This window comes from Galleria mellonella, unplaced genomic scaffold, assembly GCF_026898425.1.
Source record: "Galleria mellonella isolate WM207_F2 unplaced genomic scaffold, CSIRO_AGI_GalMel_v1 utg1267, whole genome shotgun sequence".
Lineage (NCBI taxonomy): Eukaryota > Metazoa > Arthropoda > Insecta > Lepidoptera > Pyralidae > Galleria > Galleria mellonella.
Genome location: NW_026441987.1, coordinates 2,233,587 through 2,256,795, shown reverse-complemented (window position 1 = coordinate 2,256,795; position 23,209 = coordinate 2,233,587). Strand labels below are relative to the sequence as shown.

At 33.7% G+C, this 23,209-nt stretch overlaps 2 protein-coding genes across 2 annotated transcripts; both read left to right on the top strand.

Moving 5' to 3' along the window:
• The first annotated feature begins 263 nt into the window (after positions 1 to 263).
• Positions 264 to 4,380, top strand: LOC128202070 (uncharacterized). The gene is made up of 2 exons (XM_052901036.1): positions 264 to 1,825; positions 2,350 to 4,380. Exon 2 carries the CDS (start codon positions 2,355 to 2,357, stop codon positions 3,657 to 3,659), a length of 1,305 nt encoding a protein of 434 aa, XP_052756996.1. The 5' UTR covers positions 264 to 1,825; positions 2,350 to 2,354; the 3' UTR covers positions 3,660 to 4,380.
• A 1,686-nt stretch (positions 4,381 to 6,066) lies between these two features.
• On the top strand, positions 6,067 to 22,585 carry LOC113522287 (uncharacterized). Its single transcript, XM_052900569.1, has 5 exons — positions 6,067 to 6,476; positions 7,216 to 7,326; positions 13,159 to 13,162; positions 15,683 to 15,860; positions 16,817 to 22,585. Exons 1-5 carry the CDS (start codon positions 6,369 to 6,371, stop codon positions 17,265 to 17,267), a joined length of 852 nt encoding a protein of 283 aa, XP_052756529.1. The 5' UTR covers positions 6,067 to 6,368; the 3' UTR covers positions 17,268 to 22,585.
• The last annotated feature ends 624 nt before the right edge of the window (positions 22,586 to 23,209 follow it).

The following is a 23,209-nucleotide window of genomic DNA, read 5'->3' as shown; positions in this document are numbered from 1 at the left end:
CCCCATTAGCAATGTACTCTATCAGGTCGACCTTCACGCGGTTCCCCTGGAAATCATCATGGTTAATTCTCGTGGAATTCTTCATAAACGCTAACTGACCTGCTTTTACGCTCATCTATTATCTCTCGCTGGTGCCATGCCAGCATATCTCAATAGTTAAGGCGGGGTTATTATCCCATTAGAAAAAACATGCTTTTCGTGACCATTTAGGTTCTAAGGTAGGGAGAGTGAACTCCCTAGGCGATCTGTACAGTGATAAAAAGTGGCCGTGGGTACAGATGGGCAAAGCACCGGGTTTAAACCCGGTGCTTTGGTAAAAACCCAATAAACACCCATAAACTCCCATAATCACCCAAAAAAATAGGTTTTTACGTATTTTTTTGAAAATATGTAAGTAATACCAATAAATTATTTTTATAAATTGTATTGATCAATTCTACAATATTAAATAAAACGTTAACTAATAATATTTCAGGAAATTTTAAAAATCTATATATAATAAAATGAAAGTAATTAATTTTCAGTGTTTTCATGTTGCAGTTGATCAACATGTTGGCCTTTTGCTTCCCGTAGATACTTTAAAATTTCTTCATAACACCTCGTTCGCACACATGGCCGTATATATTTAAATTCTTGAGCCACTAACAGTCCGAAATACTCATTTCTTTTATCCTCTTCTCCATAAATTAAGCATTTAGAACAGTTTGTTTCTTCTTTCAGTAAATTTTCTTTTACTTTATCCTCGTTTTTTTCTTTGTTGCGACGACGCTGGGTAAATCATCTGGACACTGGGTCTCACTATCGCCAAATATATTTGGAGATCGGCTTCGGCTACGGCTTGGCAGACATTTTTTTCTTTCTACAATTTTAAATTAAATTTATTAGAATAAATGCTTCGAACACACGCGATCTAAGTACCTTTTGTGTTTATTATACCTTACCTACCTAGGTATAAAAAGAGTACTTACGTAGATTTTCTTTTATTAACTGTTTTATACGAAGATCTTGATCTCTCAAATTAGCATCCATTTTACTTCCAGTGATTATCAACTAAATTAATAATCCACAAAGTATTAAATAACGTTTTTATGAAATATTTAGCACAAAAACAATACCCTTTAAATATCGATCGTCAGTAACTGTGGCTGACTTACCTATATTCTAGCAAGCAGGACTGCCAGATGTGAAGGGGAAATCCCCAATAAATTGTTGCATGTGACTGATGATGTGAGCATGTTCGTTTCATAATAAAAATGTTGCCAGGTAACCAAAAAGTCGTATGTTTTTGTGCGAATTACGATCATAATCTTTACGATCGTACATTAAAAAATAGACAAATAATAGTATGAGTACGATTTAAATCAAGCAAGCAAGTCAATCCTGCTAGCAAGACAGCGACAAAATCACGTTGCATAACAATGTAGCCCAAGCTTATATCTTATGAAATATACGGAAGAGATACGGACTTAGAAAAAACAGAAATGTTGTTCTTTGTGGAAGTCATTGATGAAATTCTATGTATTTTAGCCCGCAAACTTTCTTCAAACAAAAACAGCGCCATCTAGTATCGAGTTCTGTAATTATCTCTTTGTTTATGGATTTGAAGTAAGACCGCCACGCATGCAATACATTATGACTGGGGATTCCCCTATTCGTCGACGCTGAATATGAGGCGACGACAATCACTGTCAAACGTGTTCACTATTACTCTGACTCTGGTAACGTGACTTCCTGGTAACGTGTTAGGTAGGAAAAGCAGTAAAAAAGTGCATATTAAGGGAGCAGATTTGAAATAATATTTATACTTAACAAGAAATAATTAAAGGTAAGTGGATTTTTGAATGATACAATTATATCATGATCACTTAACAATTTTAACTTAAAATTAGATGTATTATTACAAGCTTTTATTTAGCTTGCGTTATGTAAATAAAAGTATGTAGGTATGTTCGTATGTTGATGCAATTATCCTCAATCCTCAACCGACTGGGATAAAATTTTCCATACACGTTTATTTTGGATGATAGTGCATAGTTAGCTGAGAGTCGTCATTGGATAATAATGGTGGATAGCCTAAGATGTGTACTAGATATTTATTTTTAACATAATATGCGTAAGTACCTAATCGAATTAAAGAAGTTGCTGAGAAAAATACAGAACAATACGATAATAAACTAGCGTCTGCGTTTAATCCTCCGAGGAGATGTAATTTTACAAAGGTTTTTTGTATTTATTTTATTATTTTTTTAATAAATTTATTGTAAATAACAAGAAATAATCATTGTAAAAAAATAGGCACTCTATTGTTGAATTTTCGTCAGACCAACTAATCATCGTTCATTTTTTTAGGTTCAATGGGGAGACCTAAAGATTTACGCATATGGGAGCACTACCGTACTTTACCAAACAAGTCTGTTTCTTGCAAGCTTTGTAATAAGGTCTACAAATTCAGTAATGCTGCCAAAATGCTTCAACATCTTATCACTTGTCCAAAATCTCCAGAAACATTAAAAGACTCTATGAAACTTATAAAAGATAGCTCGTCCAAAACCAAAATGTCTGGACTGTCAGAGATAGAGACAAATGATTCTTTTATAAGCCCCTCGTCGTCTGCTAACACTACAATAAATGCTGAGTTTCAAGACACCGATGATCATATAAAAACAGAATTAGCGAGAGCTATATTTGTAACAGGGACGCCATTATCGATGGTGCAACATCCTTTATGGATACAATTTTTCGAAAAATTGCAACCAAAATTTAAAATACCTTCACGTAAAGCTTTAGCGACAAAATACTTAGATAAAATATATAGAGAAATGCGTTTTGAGTTAAATGAGGAACTAAATGCTTGTAGTTACTTACACCTTCAGTGCGATGGCTGGTCTAATTTAAGAAATGAAGGAATAATAAACTTTCTTATATCAAAACCTCAACCTGCATACGTTAAAAGTTTGAATACAGAAAGTAATCCTCACACTAGTGAATACCTTAGCCAAGAAGTTGAAAAAGTAATGAAAGTGTATGGAGCAAATAAGTTTCTTGTACTTATTGGCGATAACGCTAGAAATATACAAAAGGCATTCGAATTAACAAAACTCAAATATCCACATGTTGTTCCTCTCGGTTGCTGTGCACATATCCTTAACTTGTTGTGCCAAGATATTGTAAAGATACAAGAAGTAACTGTGTTTATTATGCAAGCCATAAATATAATAAAAACTGTTAAAAGGAGTCAACGATTAAGTTCCTTGTTGATAAAATCAAGGCAGGGTGAAGATTCTACACAAACACTAAAATTGCCTTGTGCTACAAGATGGGGAAGTCATGTTACTTCGTTAAAAAGTTTGAAAGCAAATAAGATAGCTTTGCAAATATTAACAGTTAGAGAAGATGTGGTAATTTCAAGAGATATTAAAGATTTAATTCTAAGTGATGATTTCTGGACGAAGACAGGGGAATGTATAAGTATTTTGGAACCAGTCACTGAAAGCATATTTTACTTAGAGAGCGACCAGAATCGTTTGCATCGCACATACGAGGTCTGTCCGGAAAGTTCGTATAAAAGTGTTCTGGAATGCGAGAAAGAGGAGTGGGGAGGCCAGGTAAGCGCAGGACCCCTTCCTTATGTCCCTAACAATGCTTCAGTTCTGGTCTGACCGCCGTGCGGTGCGAACTGGCTTGTCACGCCATCTGTGAAGTTACCTCTTAACGAAACCCCGTCGGCATGGAGCCCGCTTCCGTTGAAGAGCAGCGCGTCGTAATCAAGTTTCTCTCGAAACTCGGCAAGAATGGCCGTGAAATTTTTGCCGATCTCAGAACAGTTTATGGGGATGATGCTGTGAAGGAACCAACCGTCCACAAGTGGCTAAAAAGATTCAGAGAGGGCCGAGAAAGAGTTCGATGTTCGGGGGATTGTCCATCAAGAATTCGTCCCTCCAGGCCAGACAGTTGATGGAAAATTCTACGTCGATGTGCTCAGACGCCTCAAAGCTCGTGTGGCACGAGTTCGTCCAGAATTGGCGCGAGAGGGGCGTTGGATTCTTCACCACGACAATGCCCCTGCCCACACCTCTCTTGTTGTCCGTGAGTTTTTGAGTAAAAATTCCATTACGGTGACCGAACACCCCCCTATTCGCCGGATTTGGCCCCGTGTGACTTCTTCTTGTTCCCAAAAACCAAATTGGTACTTCGGGGGCGGCATTTGGGGGACATAAATGAGATAAAAAAAGCTACGACGGGGCAGCTGAGAAACCTACAACCAGAGGACTTTCAAGGAGCCTTCTCACAGTGGAAACGGCGTTGGCACAAGTGCATTATGTCACAGGGGGAGTACTTTGAAGGGGATAAAATTGATTTACCTGAATAATTGTAAAATAAAATTTTTAAAAAACTTTTATACGTACTTTCCGGACAAACCTCGTACATTACATTTAGAGATGTACAAGCTAAGATACGTTTTGCATTAAATGAGATTTCGACATTGAGCGAAGAAAGCAAACAGCAGATTCTAACATCAGTATCTTCAAGATGCAATATGGCAATGAGGCCAATACATTTTGCAGCATATATTCTAGACCCCAGGACTCTAGGAGTCGAACTTACTCAAGAGGAAGAACTTAAGGGTATGGAGTTTATCTACAATTTAAGCCAACACTTAAGTTTGTCAAATGTAATGGCAGATTTGGCGTGTTATAAAGCTAAAGAAAACTTTTGGGCCAGAGGATTTGTATGGAGCTCATTAGATAGCATTGAGCCCCTAATATGGTGGAAAGGTATTTGTGGTTCCACTGAGTTAAGCAAAGTAGCGATTCGTATTCTATCAGCTCCCTGTACTTCGGCAGCCACTGAGCGTTCCTTTAGTATCCAAGGCTACATACATAATAACAAAAGAAATCGACTTACAACTGAAAGAACTGAAAAAATTTCATTCATTTGTTATAACTGGAATCTTAAACATAAAGCTGAATGCGAGGACATTCAGTTTAATGAAGAAAATACCTTAGAAGCTTTCATTGAGCAAGTAAATGAACATAACAGTTTAGACGAAATAGAGCCTATCGAACCTATACAATTCATCGCTTGTAATAACTCTGAATCTGACAGTGATTGACTGTAGTTTTACATTTTACTTTCATCTCTTTCTTAATAAACTCAAAATCAAATTAAAAGTTTTTATTCTGTAGGCTGCATAATAATATTGTCTATGTCCAGTATAGTGGACGTCTTGCGGCTGAGATGACGATGATGAAGTACAAAATCATAAACACCCAAAAATTTGGGTGTTTATGGGGTTTAAACCCAATAAACCCAAAACACCCGGTTTTTACCCACCAGACTTTAAACCCACCCAGGTGGATTGCCCATCTCTAGCCGTGGGTATTATTTTAAGCAATTCCTCTGAACATAGTCCATTGTACAAGCGATACAACAGATAGTCAGACAAAATCTCTCTTGAGACTTAAGGGCTTGATACTGCTCGTAAGCCTGGGATCAGCGACAATTCTCATAGCTCGTAGCAAGGATTCAAGCTCATATTTAGGTATTTCCACCCATAAGTAACAGTAATACTCCATGCAGGGCCGGATTTGCGATTAATACAGCATTAATCGTTGATCCAGCGTAAAGTATTACTACGCTATATTAAGCAGACCAAGCTTTTTGGGTGCCAGATTTACCTTATCTTTGAGGTGGCCATAGAACTGTACGTCACTAGAGATGTCGATATAAAATATAAATAATGAATATAAAATATAAAAGGAGAATGAAGACGATATTTGTTGTCATCACTGCCATATCTTTTACTATTTATTTGGGGCCTTCGTCGCCATGAAGAAAATATATATATAAGAATTTTATTTCGTCGTTAATTTTGTAATTCATGGCAAAACGTAGTGAAAATTGATGCAAGTTTGTGATTGATTAAAAGTGAAAAATTGCATCGATTTGGAAAAAAAAGTATTTGACAATTGGTTAAAAATCAAAAATGCTTCTGGCAATCATAATGTATTCTAAAGCCGTAAAATACATTATTAGAAAAAAAAAGGTACACATATGTCTTTCATTTCATTTCATTATCTATTCATTCTTTTGTCAAGACTGCATACCATCACTTCTTTAGTATCATGTTAATATTCGAATATCAAATAATTTATTTTTAAAACGCTTTGTTAAATAATGTAATATTTAAATGAGTTCTACGATTGTACCCTTTCATTGTATGCAGCAAATATAGTGAAAATTACTTTCCTATCGTGGTTTTCACGGTAGTTTTGACGTTAGTTTCCACGTGGTGAACGTCAGAACCCGTCGACGTGTTACAAGAACCTCGCTACATTTAAAGTTCTTGACCGCATTATTACGTTGCAATGGAGTCCTTAAACATGTCCCAACTCAACTTGTCGAGTGTTAGGAGCCACACATCAAAAGAAAATGAACCGAAAGTCGAGACAACAGTGTCAAGATACAATCCCAATGTAAGCGACAAATTTTTTCTATCGTATGCATTTCTTATAAATGATAGAAAAATCTTGAATAAAACATATGCTCCAATATATTGTACTTTGTTTCATATTTTAAAAGAACGAGGATCAGTTTTCACATGACCATAAAAAGTTATATGGCCATTATATATATAAGATCATAAATATAAACGTGCAATAGAACATATATACACTAACAATTATGTAAAAACCACTAATATACGCAAAATTAACATGATGATAAGAAAATGAGGTTAGGGCTGGTCACTGACTACAAAACCTCTAATTTATTATTTTAAATTAACCCTTATCTGTAATATAGAAAGTATAGAGTTGTTGTGTTTAGACAGTCTATCTGTACAAAAATATAGTTCATGTGAAGTATAAGCTAAATTTAATATATGTAATTTTTTTTTCCTATAATGATAAATGTGTATTTAAAATCAATATCTCTAAATAAGTAAATTATAGAAACAATGTGTCCTCACTTTATTAAAAAAAAATAGTATGACATAAAATAATTTCTTTTTTATGATAGTATTTATTTTTATAATACCAAGTGGACTGAGAACTCAGAAATCCAAATATTTGTGTTGTTAATGTTTAAAATTGGAATATGGTATTGAAATATGAAACAATAATAAATACATAAATTATCTGAAACTATTGCATTAGAAATAAACAGATGTTGACTTTGATTTTGTATGTTATTAATTATTATTTGTTTTTGCAGCCAATAATAGACCCTGATGAAGAATACCACACTGAGTACAGAGAGGAAATATGGAAAAACCTGCTGGAACAGGAAGCTGAGAAACCCACAATCCACCTACAGTCACCACAGGTATTTATTTCGTAAATTAATCTTTTACACGCCCACACTTGCTTTAGTGCAACGGTGAACATGTTCCCTTGTGTAACTGAGATCCCGGATTAGAGTCTCTGTTGGGTAAATTTAGAAAACAAACTTTTTAAACAAAACAACTTGTTATTGTTCTGGGTAAGTGTCTCCAGGTTTCCATTGCCTGGTTTCTCAGTAACATAGAGTTGTCAAGCTTGTGGACCCACCAAGTGATGTATGGCACTTAATATTTTCCTTATACTGATGTTACAAACATGAAAGTGTGTTATTTTTTATGCAACTTAGAATGGAAAACAAGCTGACGGCCCACCTTTGTTATATCTTAGTGACTTAATAGCATAATTAATTACTATTAAATTTGGTATTATGTACTGTAAAGCATAAAGAAGGATATAGGCTACATTTTATCTCGGTCAGTGAACATATTCCATATATGAAATAGCTTTGCATGGTTGTATGATTTCAAAGATAAAATGTGGCAGTGAAATTACAGGGTATGGTGACATAAAATATTAAACCACAAGTAAGGCAAAGTTTGTTTCTAATGCAATAGTAGAAATGGTAACCCCGCCTATGCTAACTGTGAGGTGGGGCACCAGTGAAAGATGATGAATGAAGATGAAAGCAGGTCAGTTAGTCTATTGTGACGAATTCATGAGAAGTAATCACAAAGGCTTCCAGGGGGAATCATGTGGAAGTCAACCTGTTTAGTAGCATTACAAACAATGAGGCTGTTAGATCTCATTGCTAACAATCCCTTTTCCCCCAATATGAGGGTACCATAGTCATTACAGTGTAGTCATAGTCATAGTATTATTTCTGTCTATAAATGACGGTTACCACATTCTATCAGGTGGGTTGTCAGTTCGTTTGCCATATTATGTTGCATAAAATATATCTTCCCATTCTGTACCAATTTCAATGATTATTTTTACAAAACATTATGTTTACCCCCATCATCATCATCTTCTTACCCTTATCCCAATAATTTGGGGTCAGCGTAATATGATTTTGTCCATATTACAAAAAGACTTGGTTTTTAGTTTTACGACCGGCCACCTGCCTGACGTCAACCCTCTTATGTTTACCCCCATATTGGTCATATTACGTTTGCAAAGATTGTAGCCGACTTTTCTTTACTGAACAAAGCCTTGCTTGTTTAATAGCATAACAATTTATAGACAAAGGAATGTACAAGTATATTTGAAATCGTTTTGAACGAATCATTCAAATATCGTAATGTGTTAAATACCACGTCATCTAATCGTGCATATAATTAATTTTTAATAAGCATTTTAAAGTGACTGCTCAATAATTAATTAATTGTAACATGTACATTCGAAATTGCTTTTTTGCACTTTTCAATCGTGCATTTTAAAATAGAGTTTAAATTGTAGTGGCAATTCTGATGAAATTGATGCAACTATTACTTAATTACACGTTGCCTGATATTATATTAGTGTATGATGTAATTACACCATATTTCATCACATTAAACTCTATTGCACAATACTTTTCTTCGTTTACGATATAATGGCTTTAATGTACAGTACAGATTATAAGTAAGCATCTAAACAACTATAAATATCTAAGTATTCTATGTAACGTTCGTAGAATCTATGGATAGAGTATCGAGCCTCAAAAACGGGTCAACTGTTTGACAGCGGGGGGAAAGGGATTGTTGGCAATGGAGTTTGACAGCCCCATTGCCAGCAATATGCCCTAATAGGTCGACCTCCACGTGGTTCTCCCTGCAAATCATCGTGAACAATTCTTGTTGAATTCGTCACGATGGGCTAACTGACCTGCTTTATCCTCACCCGTTTCAACCGTTAGCGCAGGCAAATCAGTGTTATTATGCATGTATTACATATATAAACATTCCTTTTGAATCACTCTATCTATTAAAAAAAAAACACATCAAAATCCGTTGCGTAGTTTTAAAAATCTAAGCATACATAGGGACGGATAGACGGAAAGCGACTTTGTTTTATACTACACTGCCCCGGCTTCGCACGGGTGCAATACCGCGCCCGTTATGTCCCTGCATTTTAAATCTGTAATATCTTCTGAAATATTCATTTAAATTACATGCTGTAAAGAGCCATATTTATCTATATTGAATTGACAATGTATTTAAGGTACTTAATTGGATAAAAATTAATGTATTGCTTAAAATCACTACGTAAATAAGCCATTTTTTTTCGTAAAATGTAAAGGATAAAAAATGGTTATTGTGGGTTTTTTTAAATGGATGATAATGAAATGGTAACCCCACCCGCGCTGTCGGTATACACCGGCGGGGCACCAGTGAAGAATGATAGGTGAGGATGAAGCAGGTCAATTAGCCCATCGTGACGAATTCAACAAGAATTATTCACGATGGTTTCCAGGGGGAACCACGTGGAGGTCGACCTAATAAGATATATTGCTAGCGATGGGGCTGTCAAACTCCATTGCTAACAATCCTTTTCCCCCTGGTTATTGTGGGTTATCCTTAAGAGATAGACATATATCATTGCGGACTTTTTTATTGACCTTTTTAAGGTGAACAATACTGTAATACATTATTTTGATTTATCTCGTAGGATTCAGCCAACGTTTGCAATGTAAACACAAAAAATGTGTTTATTTACGATATCACATTAGAAATCTCTAAATTTATCAATGTTTCTCTACAATATTATGCATGTATTATACATATAAACCTTCCTCTTGAATCGCTCTATCTATTAAAAAAACCGTTTCAAAATCCGTTGCGTAGTTTTAAAGATTTAAACATACATAGGGACGGACAGACAGCGACAGCGATTATATTTTATACTATGTAGTGATTACTATTATTACATATAAAATGATACAACATTAGCACGTAATAGTTTTAATTTTGTATGTAACTCCGTTAATTTCATACTAATTTTACATCTAATTAGCAAAGTATTATCATTATACGCATTTTCGTGATACATTGAAATTTACATAAATTTCATCAAATACGCTGATGTCATTTAGTTTAAATTGTCACAAAATGAATATGTACGATAGTAATACACAACATCATGCCCTTACCGAGTGGTCCCAACATAGAATGGACCACCCCTTCTCTTCCCGTTGGTGTCTTTTTTTTAATGGATGATATGGAATGGTAACACCGCCTGCGCTGTCGGTATACGCTGGTGGGGTACCAATGAGGGGCAATACGCGAGGATGAAAGCAGGTCAGTTAGCTCATCGTGACGAAATTCACAAGAATTGACGACTAAGGGAACTTAATGGTAGAGTAGAGGGATGGGCAGTAGCGTCCCTCTTAAAACAAACAACCAAAGCTTAACTGCGGCTGCCAAGCGTGGAAACAACAGGCGTTTCAACTTAAAAGGGAAACATGATACGTGTTATAAAAACATATCACTACATTGTATAAAACAAAGTCGCTGTCTATCCGTCCCTATGTATGCTTAAATCTTTAAAACTACGCAATGGATTTTGAAGCGGTTTTTTTTTTAAATAGATAGTTTTTTTTATACAACTTAGAATGGCAAACAAGCTGACGGCCTACCTGAGCAGTACCATGGACATAATAGAATATACTGTTTCGCCCATGATACCTCCCATGCGTTGCCATACCTGAGGACTTGGGTGTTATACCTCCGTACCCAGTAAATTCACGACATATCCCACCCGTCAAACCGAAACACAGCCATGCAATCAACTGCTTTACGGTTGAAACATGAATGGGACAGAGGTACCCAAGCAATCGACTTTTGTACAAATACTCCCACTGGATTCTGATTCAAGAGGAAGGTTTATATGTATAATACACGCATAATATTGTAGAGAAACATTGATAAATTTAGAGATTTCTAATGTGACGTGATGTAATGTGTACCCGCGCGAAGCCAGGGCGGGTCGCTAGTTTAATATATAAGAATATTAAATAACAATTAAGAAGATTGTGCCGATTATTATCTAGGGCGAAACATTAACCTAGTACAAGTAGTGCTTAATTAGCAATTAATTGACAAAATACAAAATACATACTTTACTGCATTGCATGCACTATACATGAATCGCTTTCCATAGATAGGCACTTCGCTCTCGTACAATTTAAATTGTGTCCCACAAAACGCCGACTTTAATTATGGCAACACCAGTTATTTTAATTTAAAACCTAAACTACTGAAAAGATTTTGATAAAATTTCTTTGAAACTAATCTGTTAGTATTTTTTTATACTACACTCTCTCGACTTTGGTGTTATTCCTCTGTATCCTGTAAATTCATTGCCATATCCTACACTTCAAAATCGAAACATCGATATGCAAATACAACTGCTTCACAGTAGAAACACGAATGGGACAGAGGTGCCCAAACAAACGACTTTTGTACAAAGTCTCTGGTAATTGTTGGTTTACTAAGAAATTTTATAATTGTTAATTTAACACTGCACATACTAGAATAAGATTTTCTTCTTAATTTTGGCCCATAAGTCCTTAGTAATGAAAAAAAATAATTAAAATAAAACTAATTACACTATGAATAAATATACATTTTCATTTGTCTCGATATAGCCCACAAAATATGGGAATTATTTTTTGTAAATAACGTCGTCCAAATGTAATCCGTTACAGTCACGGCACTCTTGCAAACGCCTTCTGAAATTGTCGATGACTGCGCGGCACGTCACTGCTGAAATGCTTACCATTTCTCTGCGGATGTTTTTAAATTTTATTTATTTATTTTTGATGATATATAGTATAGTAAATAAGCTGGCAGTTAATGAAAAATGGTAAATGTCACAGAATCCACTGTGCCCATCGTACCTCTCACGTGCTGCCATTTCTGAGAATTATGGTGATTTTTTAATGCATAATGGAAATGTCTCCCCCTCTCTTAAAGATATACTTTGTTTGGACAAAAGGGATGACGGATAACGGATGAGCAGTATTGCAATGAGTTGTACAATAAATAATCGCGTTGGTTACCAGGGGGCACCGCGTGGAGGTTGACCTGACAGGGTATATTGCTAACAATGGGATTATATCATTATTATCTTAGTCCTCTCTTACAACACTTACAGGAATGAACGGGGTGGCCACATTCTATCGCCACACAGTTATATTGGATATCAGCACGCTCTCTGCCGTAAAATCCTCAAAAACAATGGTCAACTGTGTATGATCGATGTCTCTGGTATTACATATATTTAAGCGGCCACCAAATCAGAAACCTATTTAGAGAATCTATGTAAATTCAACTTATATGCAAAATTTTGGATTAATCGCGAAGAAAAGGTCAATAGCGCCGATTTGAAGACCCTGTTTCACTTCAACTGTGCGGCATTCCGTTAATGGATGGAAGTGTGCCTCATCAGAGAACATTATGCGCAGTTATGTGAACAGAAGTAAACCGATTAAACATTTCATTAGCATAATTCACTCTCTGAATAGCATCAGTTCTCAGGTGAGTGGCTTTTAATTGAATGGGATTTTCAACTGAATTTTGTAAAAAGGCATAAGAAATCTCAATCTTTGTTGGATATAGTGTTTTATATTTGTCCTATTTTATTTTTAATGCACTCAACGTCAACATAGTCAAGGTCTAAGAAGTCAAAATGGTCAAAGAATTGTCGACTTTTGCATTAGAACATAGATTAGCAATTATGAACAGTTTCTTTATCTAACGTCGAACCGGTCATGGCAACATCCAAATGGTCGCAATTTTAATGTTTGGAAGCTCGATTTCATATTATGTAATAAACAAATTTAATTAATGATGTCAATGTTATCAATAACTTAAATTTCTCTTCGCAACCACAGAATGGTTAGTATATATTAGATATTAATAAGCGCAAATCACAAAACGCATTATAGCTAAAAAGTTGAAAGTACACAATTACATAACTCGCGACTAAAAATATCCATGAATATTTTAATCTTAGAATATTAATGAGAAACCCAGTTCGGTGCAAGAAGAATATACGCGCGCTTTTCGAAAGATTAATTCAAATTTTACTTTTCTAAGAACTTTTGAACTAATACAAGAATAAGATTTTCTTCTTAAAATTTGTACGACGCAAAGCTTTTTGTCAAAAAGATTACTGACATTAGTAAGAAAATTACATACAGGTCATTTTTATTAATTAATTATTAAAAGACATATTGAAAAAACTGGAGGAGTAAAAAAGGCTATAAAAGAACTAAACATATAAAGTATCAACCAAGTTGATAAATAATAAAAAACAAAATACATGCAAGATAAAATTATAAATATAGCAAAAATAAAGATTTATATACATCCCATAAAATTAGTAATAAATTAACTAAAGAAGAAAATAATTATCAATGTCCAGTACCAAAAATATTAGTAAGAGAAACAGAAAAGGCCATCCTTCCATCAAAAAAATGGAAAGTCACCAGGAGAAGATCAAATTACAAATGAGCTCCTGAAATGTTCATATAATTGCACCACAACTAACAAAATTATTCAATCAGATTTTAGAAACTGAAGAGATCCCCACGCACAATGGACTGAATCTGTAATTACATTAATGCACAAGAAAGGAGATAAAAACGATGTAAATAATTACAGGCCAATTAGATTATGATTTACAAAGTATTTTTATGATATATAATATAGTAAATATTGGATGAAAACCAGTCAAAAGAAAAGCTGGTTTCAGAAGTCACAGAATCTAGATCACATACATACAGTTAAACTCATTGTAGAAAAATACCAATTACAGCCTAGATTATTACCTGTGTTTTTTGATTATATGGCATAATGAACATGAGTCCCTATGGGAGGCTTTACGGATGCAGGTGGGGCATAGAGACTCAAATACATAAGATTATTGCGTAACATATATTATAAGAGTACAGCAAAAGTAAGATTAGAAAGAACAGGACAACCCTCCTATACAAAGAGGCGTTAGACAAGGGGATCCCATCTCCCCTAAACTATTCACAACTGACTAGAACAGATATTACGAAAAATGGATTATATCATTATGGTTTGAATATAAACGGCCTCTCTTGACAACACTTACGATTTGCGGATGACATAGTTCTTCTCACAGACAGCTCTGAAAACTTGCAAATCATGGTTCAAGAACTATTGATATAGCATGAAAGCTGGACTTTGTCTTCAATATCAAGAAAACAAAGGTATTAACAAATGGTCACAAAAACTGTTGAATGGAAAACGATGTCTATGTTGAGGAATATTTATATCTCCAAATAATCTCTCTTGCAAATGACACAAACAAAGAGATTGACAGAGAATCCTCAATACATGGAATAGGTATTGGTCATTAAAAGAGATTATGAAAAAGCAAATATATATATATGAATGACAAAAAGAAAGTGTTTGATACATGCATATTACCTTGTCTTACATTGGGTGTCAAACATGGCCATTAACTGAAAAAAATCTTAAAAAATTAAAATGGATGTCAAAACAGCATAGAAAGAAGTGTCTTGGAGCATTAAAATAAAGAATAGGGTTAAATTAGTAGAAATTAAAGAGAAAACAAAATTCAAAAATGTTATTTATACAATAAAAAAATTAAAATGGAGATGGGCAGACATATTATGGCAACAACTGTAACAGACTGGTACCCTAGAATAGGCCAAAGAAGACAGGGAAGACCACTGACTCGATGGGTTACAGATATAAAAGCAGTCTCATTTTGGACAAGGATAGCCAAAGACAGAATAGAATGGAAGATTTTCAGGAGGCCTTTGTCTTTGGAAAAGAGAGGAATTTCAGAACAGTTTGATTGAATATTATTTACATTTTTTTATTATGTTACTTCTTTAATAAAGGCTTATATTATTATTATTATTTTGGGGTCAGCTAAACCATTGCACGTCGACTCATTGGGATCTTTTGTGCTTCCCCCTGCCTTATATCATCATTTCATAGACCCTATGTTATTTTAACGATATCCCATGGTTTAAGATATCTATAGTTCTTTGGCATAATATGCATTTGGCATTTGGATAAGCAGTTTTCAGTAGACTCCGTCAGTTGTAAACCGATTTGGATTTTTTTTTTTATCTAAAAGGATAAAGACGAAAGAAAAAATAAAAATAAAAGGAAAAAAGAAATGTTTTTGTTCAAGTAAACTTAGATTTAAGAATTTTTGAATAGTCAATTTTACAGTACTTACTAATAACATCGTACAAACTGTTTAATTATTGTGAACATATTGTTGGTGTATCTTTTATAAATAAATAAATAAAAGACAAATTTTATTAAAATCTGTTGAGCAATTTAGTTTTTAAAAGTAATTATTTGTTTAGTAGCGTGTAGCGTTTTTGGTAGTGGATTTGAAGTGAGTGACGTGTGTGTCGCCCGCAGACGTGCGGCTGGTGGCGCTGGAGAGCGTGGACGTGGGCTGCGCGTGCGTGGCGTGCGCGCGCGCCGGGCTGCAGCTGGCGGCCTGGCCCGCCTGGCTGGCCGCGCGCGCCGGCCGCGACCACGCCGCCGTCGCGCCCGTCGCGCGCCTGCTGCAAAAGTACGTGCCCTCGCCCTCATCGCATCCACTGAACATACGCCTCCCCAATACCCAGATTGTGCTCCAGATATTCAATATCCTAAGGAGCAAGTTTTATTTTACCTAGTTTTTCGTAACACAGGATATACGGGGCGAAAGGGATTGTTAGCAATATACCCAACCAGGTCGACCTCCTCGCAGTTCCCCCTGGAAACTATCATGGTTTAATCCTGATGAATTCATCATGATGGGCTAACTAGCCTGTTTTCATTCTCATCTATCACCCTTCACTGGTGCTCCACCAGCGTGTCCCGTTAGCGCAGGCGGGGCTACCATACCATTTTCACCCATCAAAAAAAAAACACAAGATATCCTATTTCGATGATTAGATCAGTTCGATGGAGTGATTATTGACACTTAATAAAAAAATTTAAAAATCATCATTATTATGGCCTATCCCACCAGAGGTCATTCTATGAAAGTTGTGACAATCTACCTAAACTCAAAATAATTTGTACCTATAGAAGAAAAAAACTTGAAAATTGTCAGAAACAAACTTGGTTATACGTTTTTATCAAGAAAATTATAAATTTCTAATTATAACTATATTTTGTAGGTATTATGTATATAATATACATTTAATAAGAAATAATATAATCACATATGGTTTATTTACCTCATATCTACATATTCAAATAATTTTTCATTTAAAAAAAAAAAACAAAACTTTTTAACAAATTATTTTACGTACGAAACTCTCAATGTATGTTTCCAATTCGTTAATCTAGTTTTATTTTATTTAGTATCAGTTTCTAAAAATCTAAAACATGATGATCAAAGGCCGAAAAGACGGTTGATATTCCATATTGGTCGATATCCCGTTGATGGTTATACTACCGAAGCGAAATCCTGACTGTATGATGTATTAAAATATAATTATTTCACTATTACACATCTAACATGCTCCTTCTTCACAGGATGATGCAAATGGTGAAGTCTCGGGAAACCCAAGTGGACACCGAAGCCGATCAAGGGTACAGCAGTGCACATACGTCACCGAACCTCACCCCGTGCACGTCTCCGTACCAAGTGTCGCCCGCATCGAGCACTTGCAGCACCAGCTACCTCAACGACTACCGCCAACGCCCTGTGGAAACCGACACCACATACAGTGTGTTGGATTTGAACGACAGTGCACCGACCGCTCAGGACTACCGCCCGCTGCAACTGCCGACTACCACAACGTGCCAGAGGGTCGACAACCCGTCAGAATACAGGTATTGTAGATCTAATAGACTAGTAGACGCTAGCATAGATACGGTACAACCGTCTAACAGTATGGCTGTGAAACGTGGCTTAGACACGGAAGTAGAAGTAGATAGGAAGAGATATCGATATGCTAATCAAATGTCTCAAGTTATCCTATGATAATCTAGTCGTTAGTACAGGGGCGGATCTAAGGTGGCGCCAGGGGCTGAAGGGATGTCACTTTTTTATCTTGAATATTTTATCTGCCCAGTGCCTTTGTTAGTGTACATATTTCTTCATCTTAACACATGTGATGCTATATTTTTCTTTATGATAAAGAAAAGATATATGTGTAAAGAAACAAATACTGTATCCTAGACGAAGTAGCGAGGAGGTTTGCCAACTGTCACCATTATTATTGTTTCAATTTAAAAAGATCGTGTAATGCACTACAGATTATGAATCCCTATAGTTCGCCCTTAATTCGCCTCTGTTTATAAATCCATACTCATGTAGACATATATTAAGTTATGAAGGTTATATAAGACTGTATCCCAAGACCACAATAGGTCATTCCAAAAACCACAGACGAAAATTATTTATCATGAGTATGGATCGATTGTGAACGCTCGATTATAGATTATATAAGAAGAACGCTTTAAATCGAGGATGTTTGCAATCGGAAATTAGTATAATATCATTTATTCCAAAATATTTAATGTGCAGCTAGCTTATATACGCTTAAGCTATATTAAAGTGTTACAATACGAGAAAAAAAACAATAGATACTGGCCACTTATTAGGGTCTTTTACATATCGAATTAAAAAAAAAAATCTTTATTCTCGAATTGAAAAAGAATATATGTAGTCGGATTAGAAATGTAATTAAACATTATTAGCTGTTAACTGTCCACTGCTGAACATAGACATACCCCATAAATAGGTTTGTCAGTAGTTGTTAATTATTATATTACTAACATATTTGAGTTGTTCAATGCTAAAGCATAGTGTAAGAAACAATCTGTGATCCAACTCTTTTGGCATGCCCCATGAGACATAGCTTTTCAGGACATAACAATTCGGGACGCATAGCTTTGTCTAATTTAGACATACTTGTCGTATTACTGGCATAAAACACTTCTTTGTACAGTGACTAATTATTGAAATTAAAATACTCTGAAACATCTCGAATACATAAATAAAAAAAAATACCTCATTCGAAATTGGAATGAAACGATTGTAACGTTTATTCTCGTATTGTACACTTTGTACATATTTATAGCAATAATTGATAGAGAGATATATTGCGTCGCCTGACCTAAAATACTGCTCGAATGTGTGATTACGAACGAAACGAATGCTTTAGATATAAATTTCCTTAGAAACAAATTGCACTCTATAAAACCACCTTATCATCATCACATTTGGCCCTTATCTTAAGTGGATTAATATTAAATTATCTGATAAATTATCGAGAGTAATATGATTTAATAATTTATAAAATTACGTTACGTGATGCATGATTTTTGATAAGAGTTTCATGTGTCGAAGTTCTATATAAATTTTTACTCAAATTGCAAAAAAAAAGAAAAAAAAAATATAAACAGGCCCTCTACTGATTTAACTATTGTAAATTAGTGATGATTTGGTGGTGAAAAAGAGTAAATTGGTTCGTCTATTGTCTATGAAATTACACCAGAATATATTACCTCTATAGGCATTTAATTTATAAAAATAAACATTTGGCCTCCAATAAACCTGTATAAGCTATTTAACTAGTGAAACTGTTATTTAACTAGTTATTGTGATTTCAAGTAACAGTTTAACCAGTTACTTAATCTATTGATATAAGTTCATTGAGAACTATGTTTTTGTTAATAACATTCGTGTATATTTATTTGTTGATGTAAAAGAAGTCAATATATGCAAATAGCTATCCTTAGCGTGTATTTTATGAAGGCAATAGATAGACTTGCTAATAATTAATTAGATTCACTGACACCCACACTTATTGTTACGCTATGTACGTAAAGGTGCGTACAGACTTGGAGCACGCTCGTGTAATGTAGAAATACAGTGTTTCATTACATGTAATACTGTATTGAATATACCGTTGACATAGGTAGATACCTCAATGAATTAATGTTTGTAGTTTCGAAATAATTCCTACTCACTATTTTCTTTATTTTCTCGTTATTTATAAATAAAATAATAAATTTACAGTTGATCTTGTTAAATTATCATTCAGTAAAATTACTTTTAAAGAAAAATCTATAAAATAGTAATTTACGTTTGTGTTGGAACTACAAAAGTTGTTTTATTGAGTTAATTTGCCCTAACGATATATCCGATACGATATTGTCCTAACGTATTCGCTAACATATTAACTCATTTCTGAACTGTTACATTACATGGAAATGCATTGGTGAATACGCACCTTAATGTTACATTAAACTTTGATATTATTTTACTCCTAAAATTATATTCTTAAAAAATAACACAATCTTATATATTACGTGGTTGTTAGTGGTCTGGATTGCTTTAGATTTTGCATGATGATTGATCAATGATGATTTCCAAAGTACATTTAGACAGTCATTTGCTGTAATTATTTTTTTAGTTTCGTTTATGGAGGTGGCGTCTTGATAAAGCCCGTGTAATGTAGTACGATAGGCTTGTATCAATATAGGCATTATTTTGTAAACGGTATCCGTATTAGATACAAATAATACGGGATTTTCCATTTCTGTTATTAATATATGATGAAATGATGACGCAAGTTTGATGAATTGTATGAAAACAAATTTACATGTATTTGTTGCTATATTTTTATATAAACAAAATAAAATATTGTCTCGGCTATGAAATCAACTTGCGTTATTCCAACTGTCTATTATATTGTATATATCTAAATTAAAACAATACCTATAACCAATTTGAAATACTACAATTTGTGAAATCATGAGAATCTCGTATTTACTCATTAATTTTTTTTAAATATTAAATCGCATAAAGAAAAACAGTCGTCTTATAGCCGCCATTTTGTACGTCCATACAGTTACAAAATGGCCGTCACATGCGTAACTACTCATGATTTTACATGATTTATTATTACTTCACAAGGATAACAACATCACCTTTATCATTAATACTTTATCTGAAATAGCGTATTAATTAGGTCAATTGTAGATTTTTTTTTATTTATCTTGAATATAATGCTGTTTTAGATGGTGGTGTGGTTGTGATAACGATCTTGTTTTAATTTATTGTTCGTTGTTTGTAATTCTATTTCTCGGCTTGTTTAATGACAGATGGGGTTAATCTATATTTACTGAATGTATCCACTGCAACGTCAAATTTTACCGCCTAACCGTTTCACTCGACCCTCGAATAATTGAGTAAGCCGTTTAATTAAAACCCGTCAGTAAACATTCTGTCAATGTACAAAAAAATCTATGTGGTAATGGAGACCGGATATCCAAATGTTTAAAATGTAATGTTAATATCACTCGCCAGGGTTTCAAAGGGGCTAGTGGGTACTTCAAAATATTGTTTGCTGGTCTAGTGGAACGTGGGGTAAGATCCATGGGTTCAGTTGGTCCCGGATCGTTTAACAATGCCGCGATATAGTAATAAACTGTGTTATTTTGTGATTTGGAATAGAATCTTTTTTTGGATTAAATATTATTGCTCATTTTTTTTTTTACTCAAAGTCCTGTTAGATTTATTTTTTAAGTTTATTAAAGATTCCGTTCCATGTTCACGTATTTTCTAATGTGTATTATCTGTGTGTGACATAGAGTCACATATTACTTTTTTTACTGTATTTTTTTTTCTATTGTTAATTTGTAAAAAGGTTGATAATGTTTCGAATCGCCAAAATTCTAGTTAAAATTAGTTACCATTACGTCTATGATAATTATTGAATTTAAAAGACAACACTGTGAATTTAAAAATTAAATTAAAAATATAAAAAAGTTTTAAAAAAGTGTTAACCACAGACAATTATGTAAGATTGGAAAAGAAAATCGCAAATGTAACGGGCGTTTCTCATAATAACTTTTTTATTTGTGATAATATTGGAATTGTTTTTTTTCAAATTTCATAAAAATTATGTTGAACATTTATATATTTATATATTGTATTCTTTTTACATTCCCACTTGGGAAATTTGACAAATAATAAATATATATTCAGTCTTGCAAGAAGCCTGCTGAATAAAATATATCCCTTTAAAGTAAATAAGTTTTTCACAAGTAATAAAGTATATTTAAATAGAAAAAAAAAGAAATTAAAAATTAGGCTGCATTTTTTTTTAAAGCATACTCTTTAGCATGTTGTGGTAGATGGCTCCTGGCTAAAGCCTAATAAATTAAAAATAAAAAAACTTTTTGGCATTATGTATGGATTATAAAACATAATAGTGTAGTTAATGATTTATATCTGAATATTGATTAGCGTTGGAGTGAACAATTCGACAGGACTGCAAATACATAGACAATTTGTCTTTAATGCGTCCTGCATTAAGGACAAATTGTCTATGTTCAACAAATTATAAATCGAACGCAGGTTTGTAATTAGAAAAAGAAAATATTATTAATTTAGAATGAATATATATTAATTATTATTTCAATTGAAATATACCCGTTCATGTGCATACCATATGTAGAAGGAAACATTAATTTGTGAAATCTCAAAAACTTGTTTTGAAAATGAGTGAACAGTATATCTGTTATACCTGGCTATAACAACGTGCTTCCTATGTTACTACTGCCTCGAACCTAGAAATGTACAATATTTATACTTGTTAATGTCTAATTGAGTTGTACGTTTTATTTTATATAAGACACAAAAGCTCATTATTTATACAATACTCAGAAACTGTAATTAAAAGTAATAAGTTTATTACATATTTATTATACTATAGATTAAACTGGTAATTTAGTGGCAGATTAAGCAGATCTCATATCGTGCTACCGATTTTAACGACACATTATTGTTTCCACAGCAAGAATTTACATGTTATGGTCTCCATAGATGATCAAGTGGCTTATGATCGGAGTGCAGCGTAATGTGATCTGCTTTATTTGTAATTTCTTATCACTAATCTAAGAATTAGTGGAATATTAAATTGTCTAATATTAGACATATAAAATGTATGATCCCTTTTTATTTGCAACACATTGTAACGTCATTAATTTTTGTTGTTCTCATTTCAAATTCATATTTGAAATAGTAATTATTGAAAATTCAAACTAACTGATAATTGGCTAAAATATTTTTACTGGACTGTTTAGATTAATAGATTACATATTTTGCCGACCATACGTATATATATTTATTATAATAAAAAAATTGAGGTATATTATGTATGCGAAGAAGACTGAACGCTAGGTAATTAGACCCCAGCAGGTATAGGACTGAGAAAATATGTAATTTTGTACTTTAAATTGAAGATGAAGATGCATTATAAACCTGAAATAAATGTTTACCATGTCCTTCAAGTATTTTATTATATACAACCCTTAAATACTACCTTATATTTTATTGTATGTTACAGAGAGGTCCTCTATATATAAATAATAAATATAAATTTAGATATTCCATAAATTGTGAATCTAAATTAATAAAAAGTAAAGATTTAAGTGTAATGGATCAGAAAATACTTAACCGATTTTCAAGACACTTCCGCTTATAGAAAGTTACATTGTAAAAGAGTCACTGGTATAAGGGCTGTATTATTTTGAAAAACTGCGAACCTGGTCTAGTCTGTAATAAATAACTGCTCTTACTCTATCTCTTGTATGGGAAAATATGGAAGAACTGTCTCGTCTCGTCCAAATCAGTTTACAAAATACTCATATTCTAATCCATGTGGATTAGAATGAGTATTTGAATGAATCATACCTGTTGTTTTAATTTCCATATTAACGAGTTCACGAACCTGGATTCATTGTCGCAATAAAATAATACAAAAAATATAAACTGTATGCACTTTAGCTGAAAAAATTTAAAAAATTCTTACATAATTTAGTATCGTGACATTTTAGAAAATTTTCTTGGCTGAGTCCCTTCTGCATAGCTACGTCCAATTCAGAGCCTCATTTTAGAAATCAAATAGG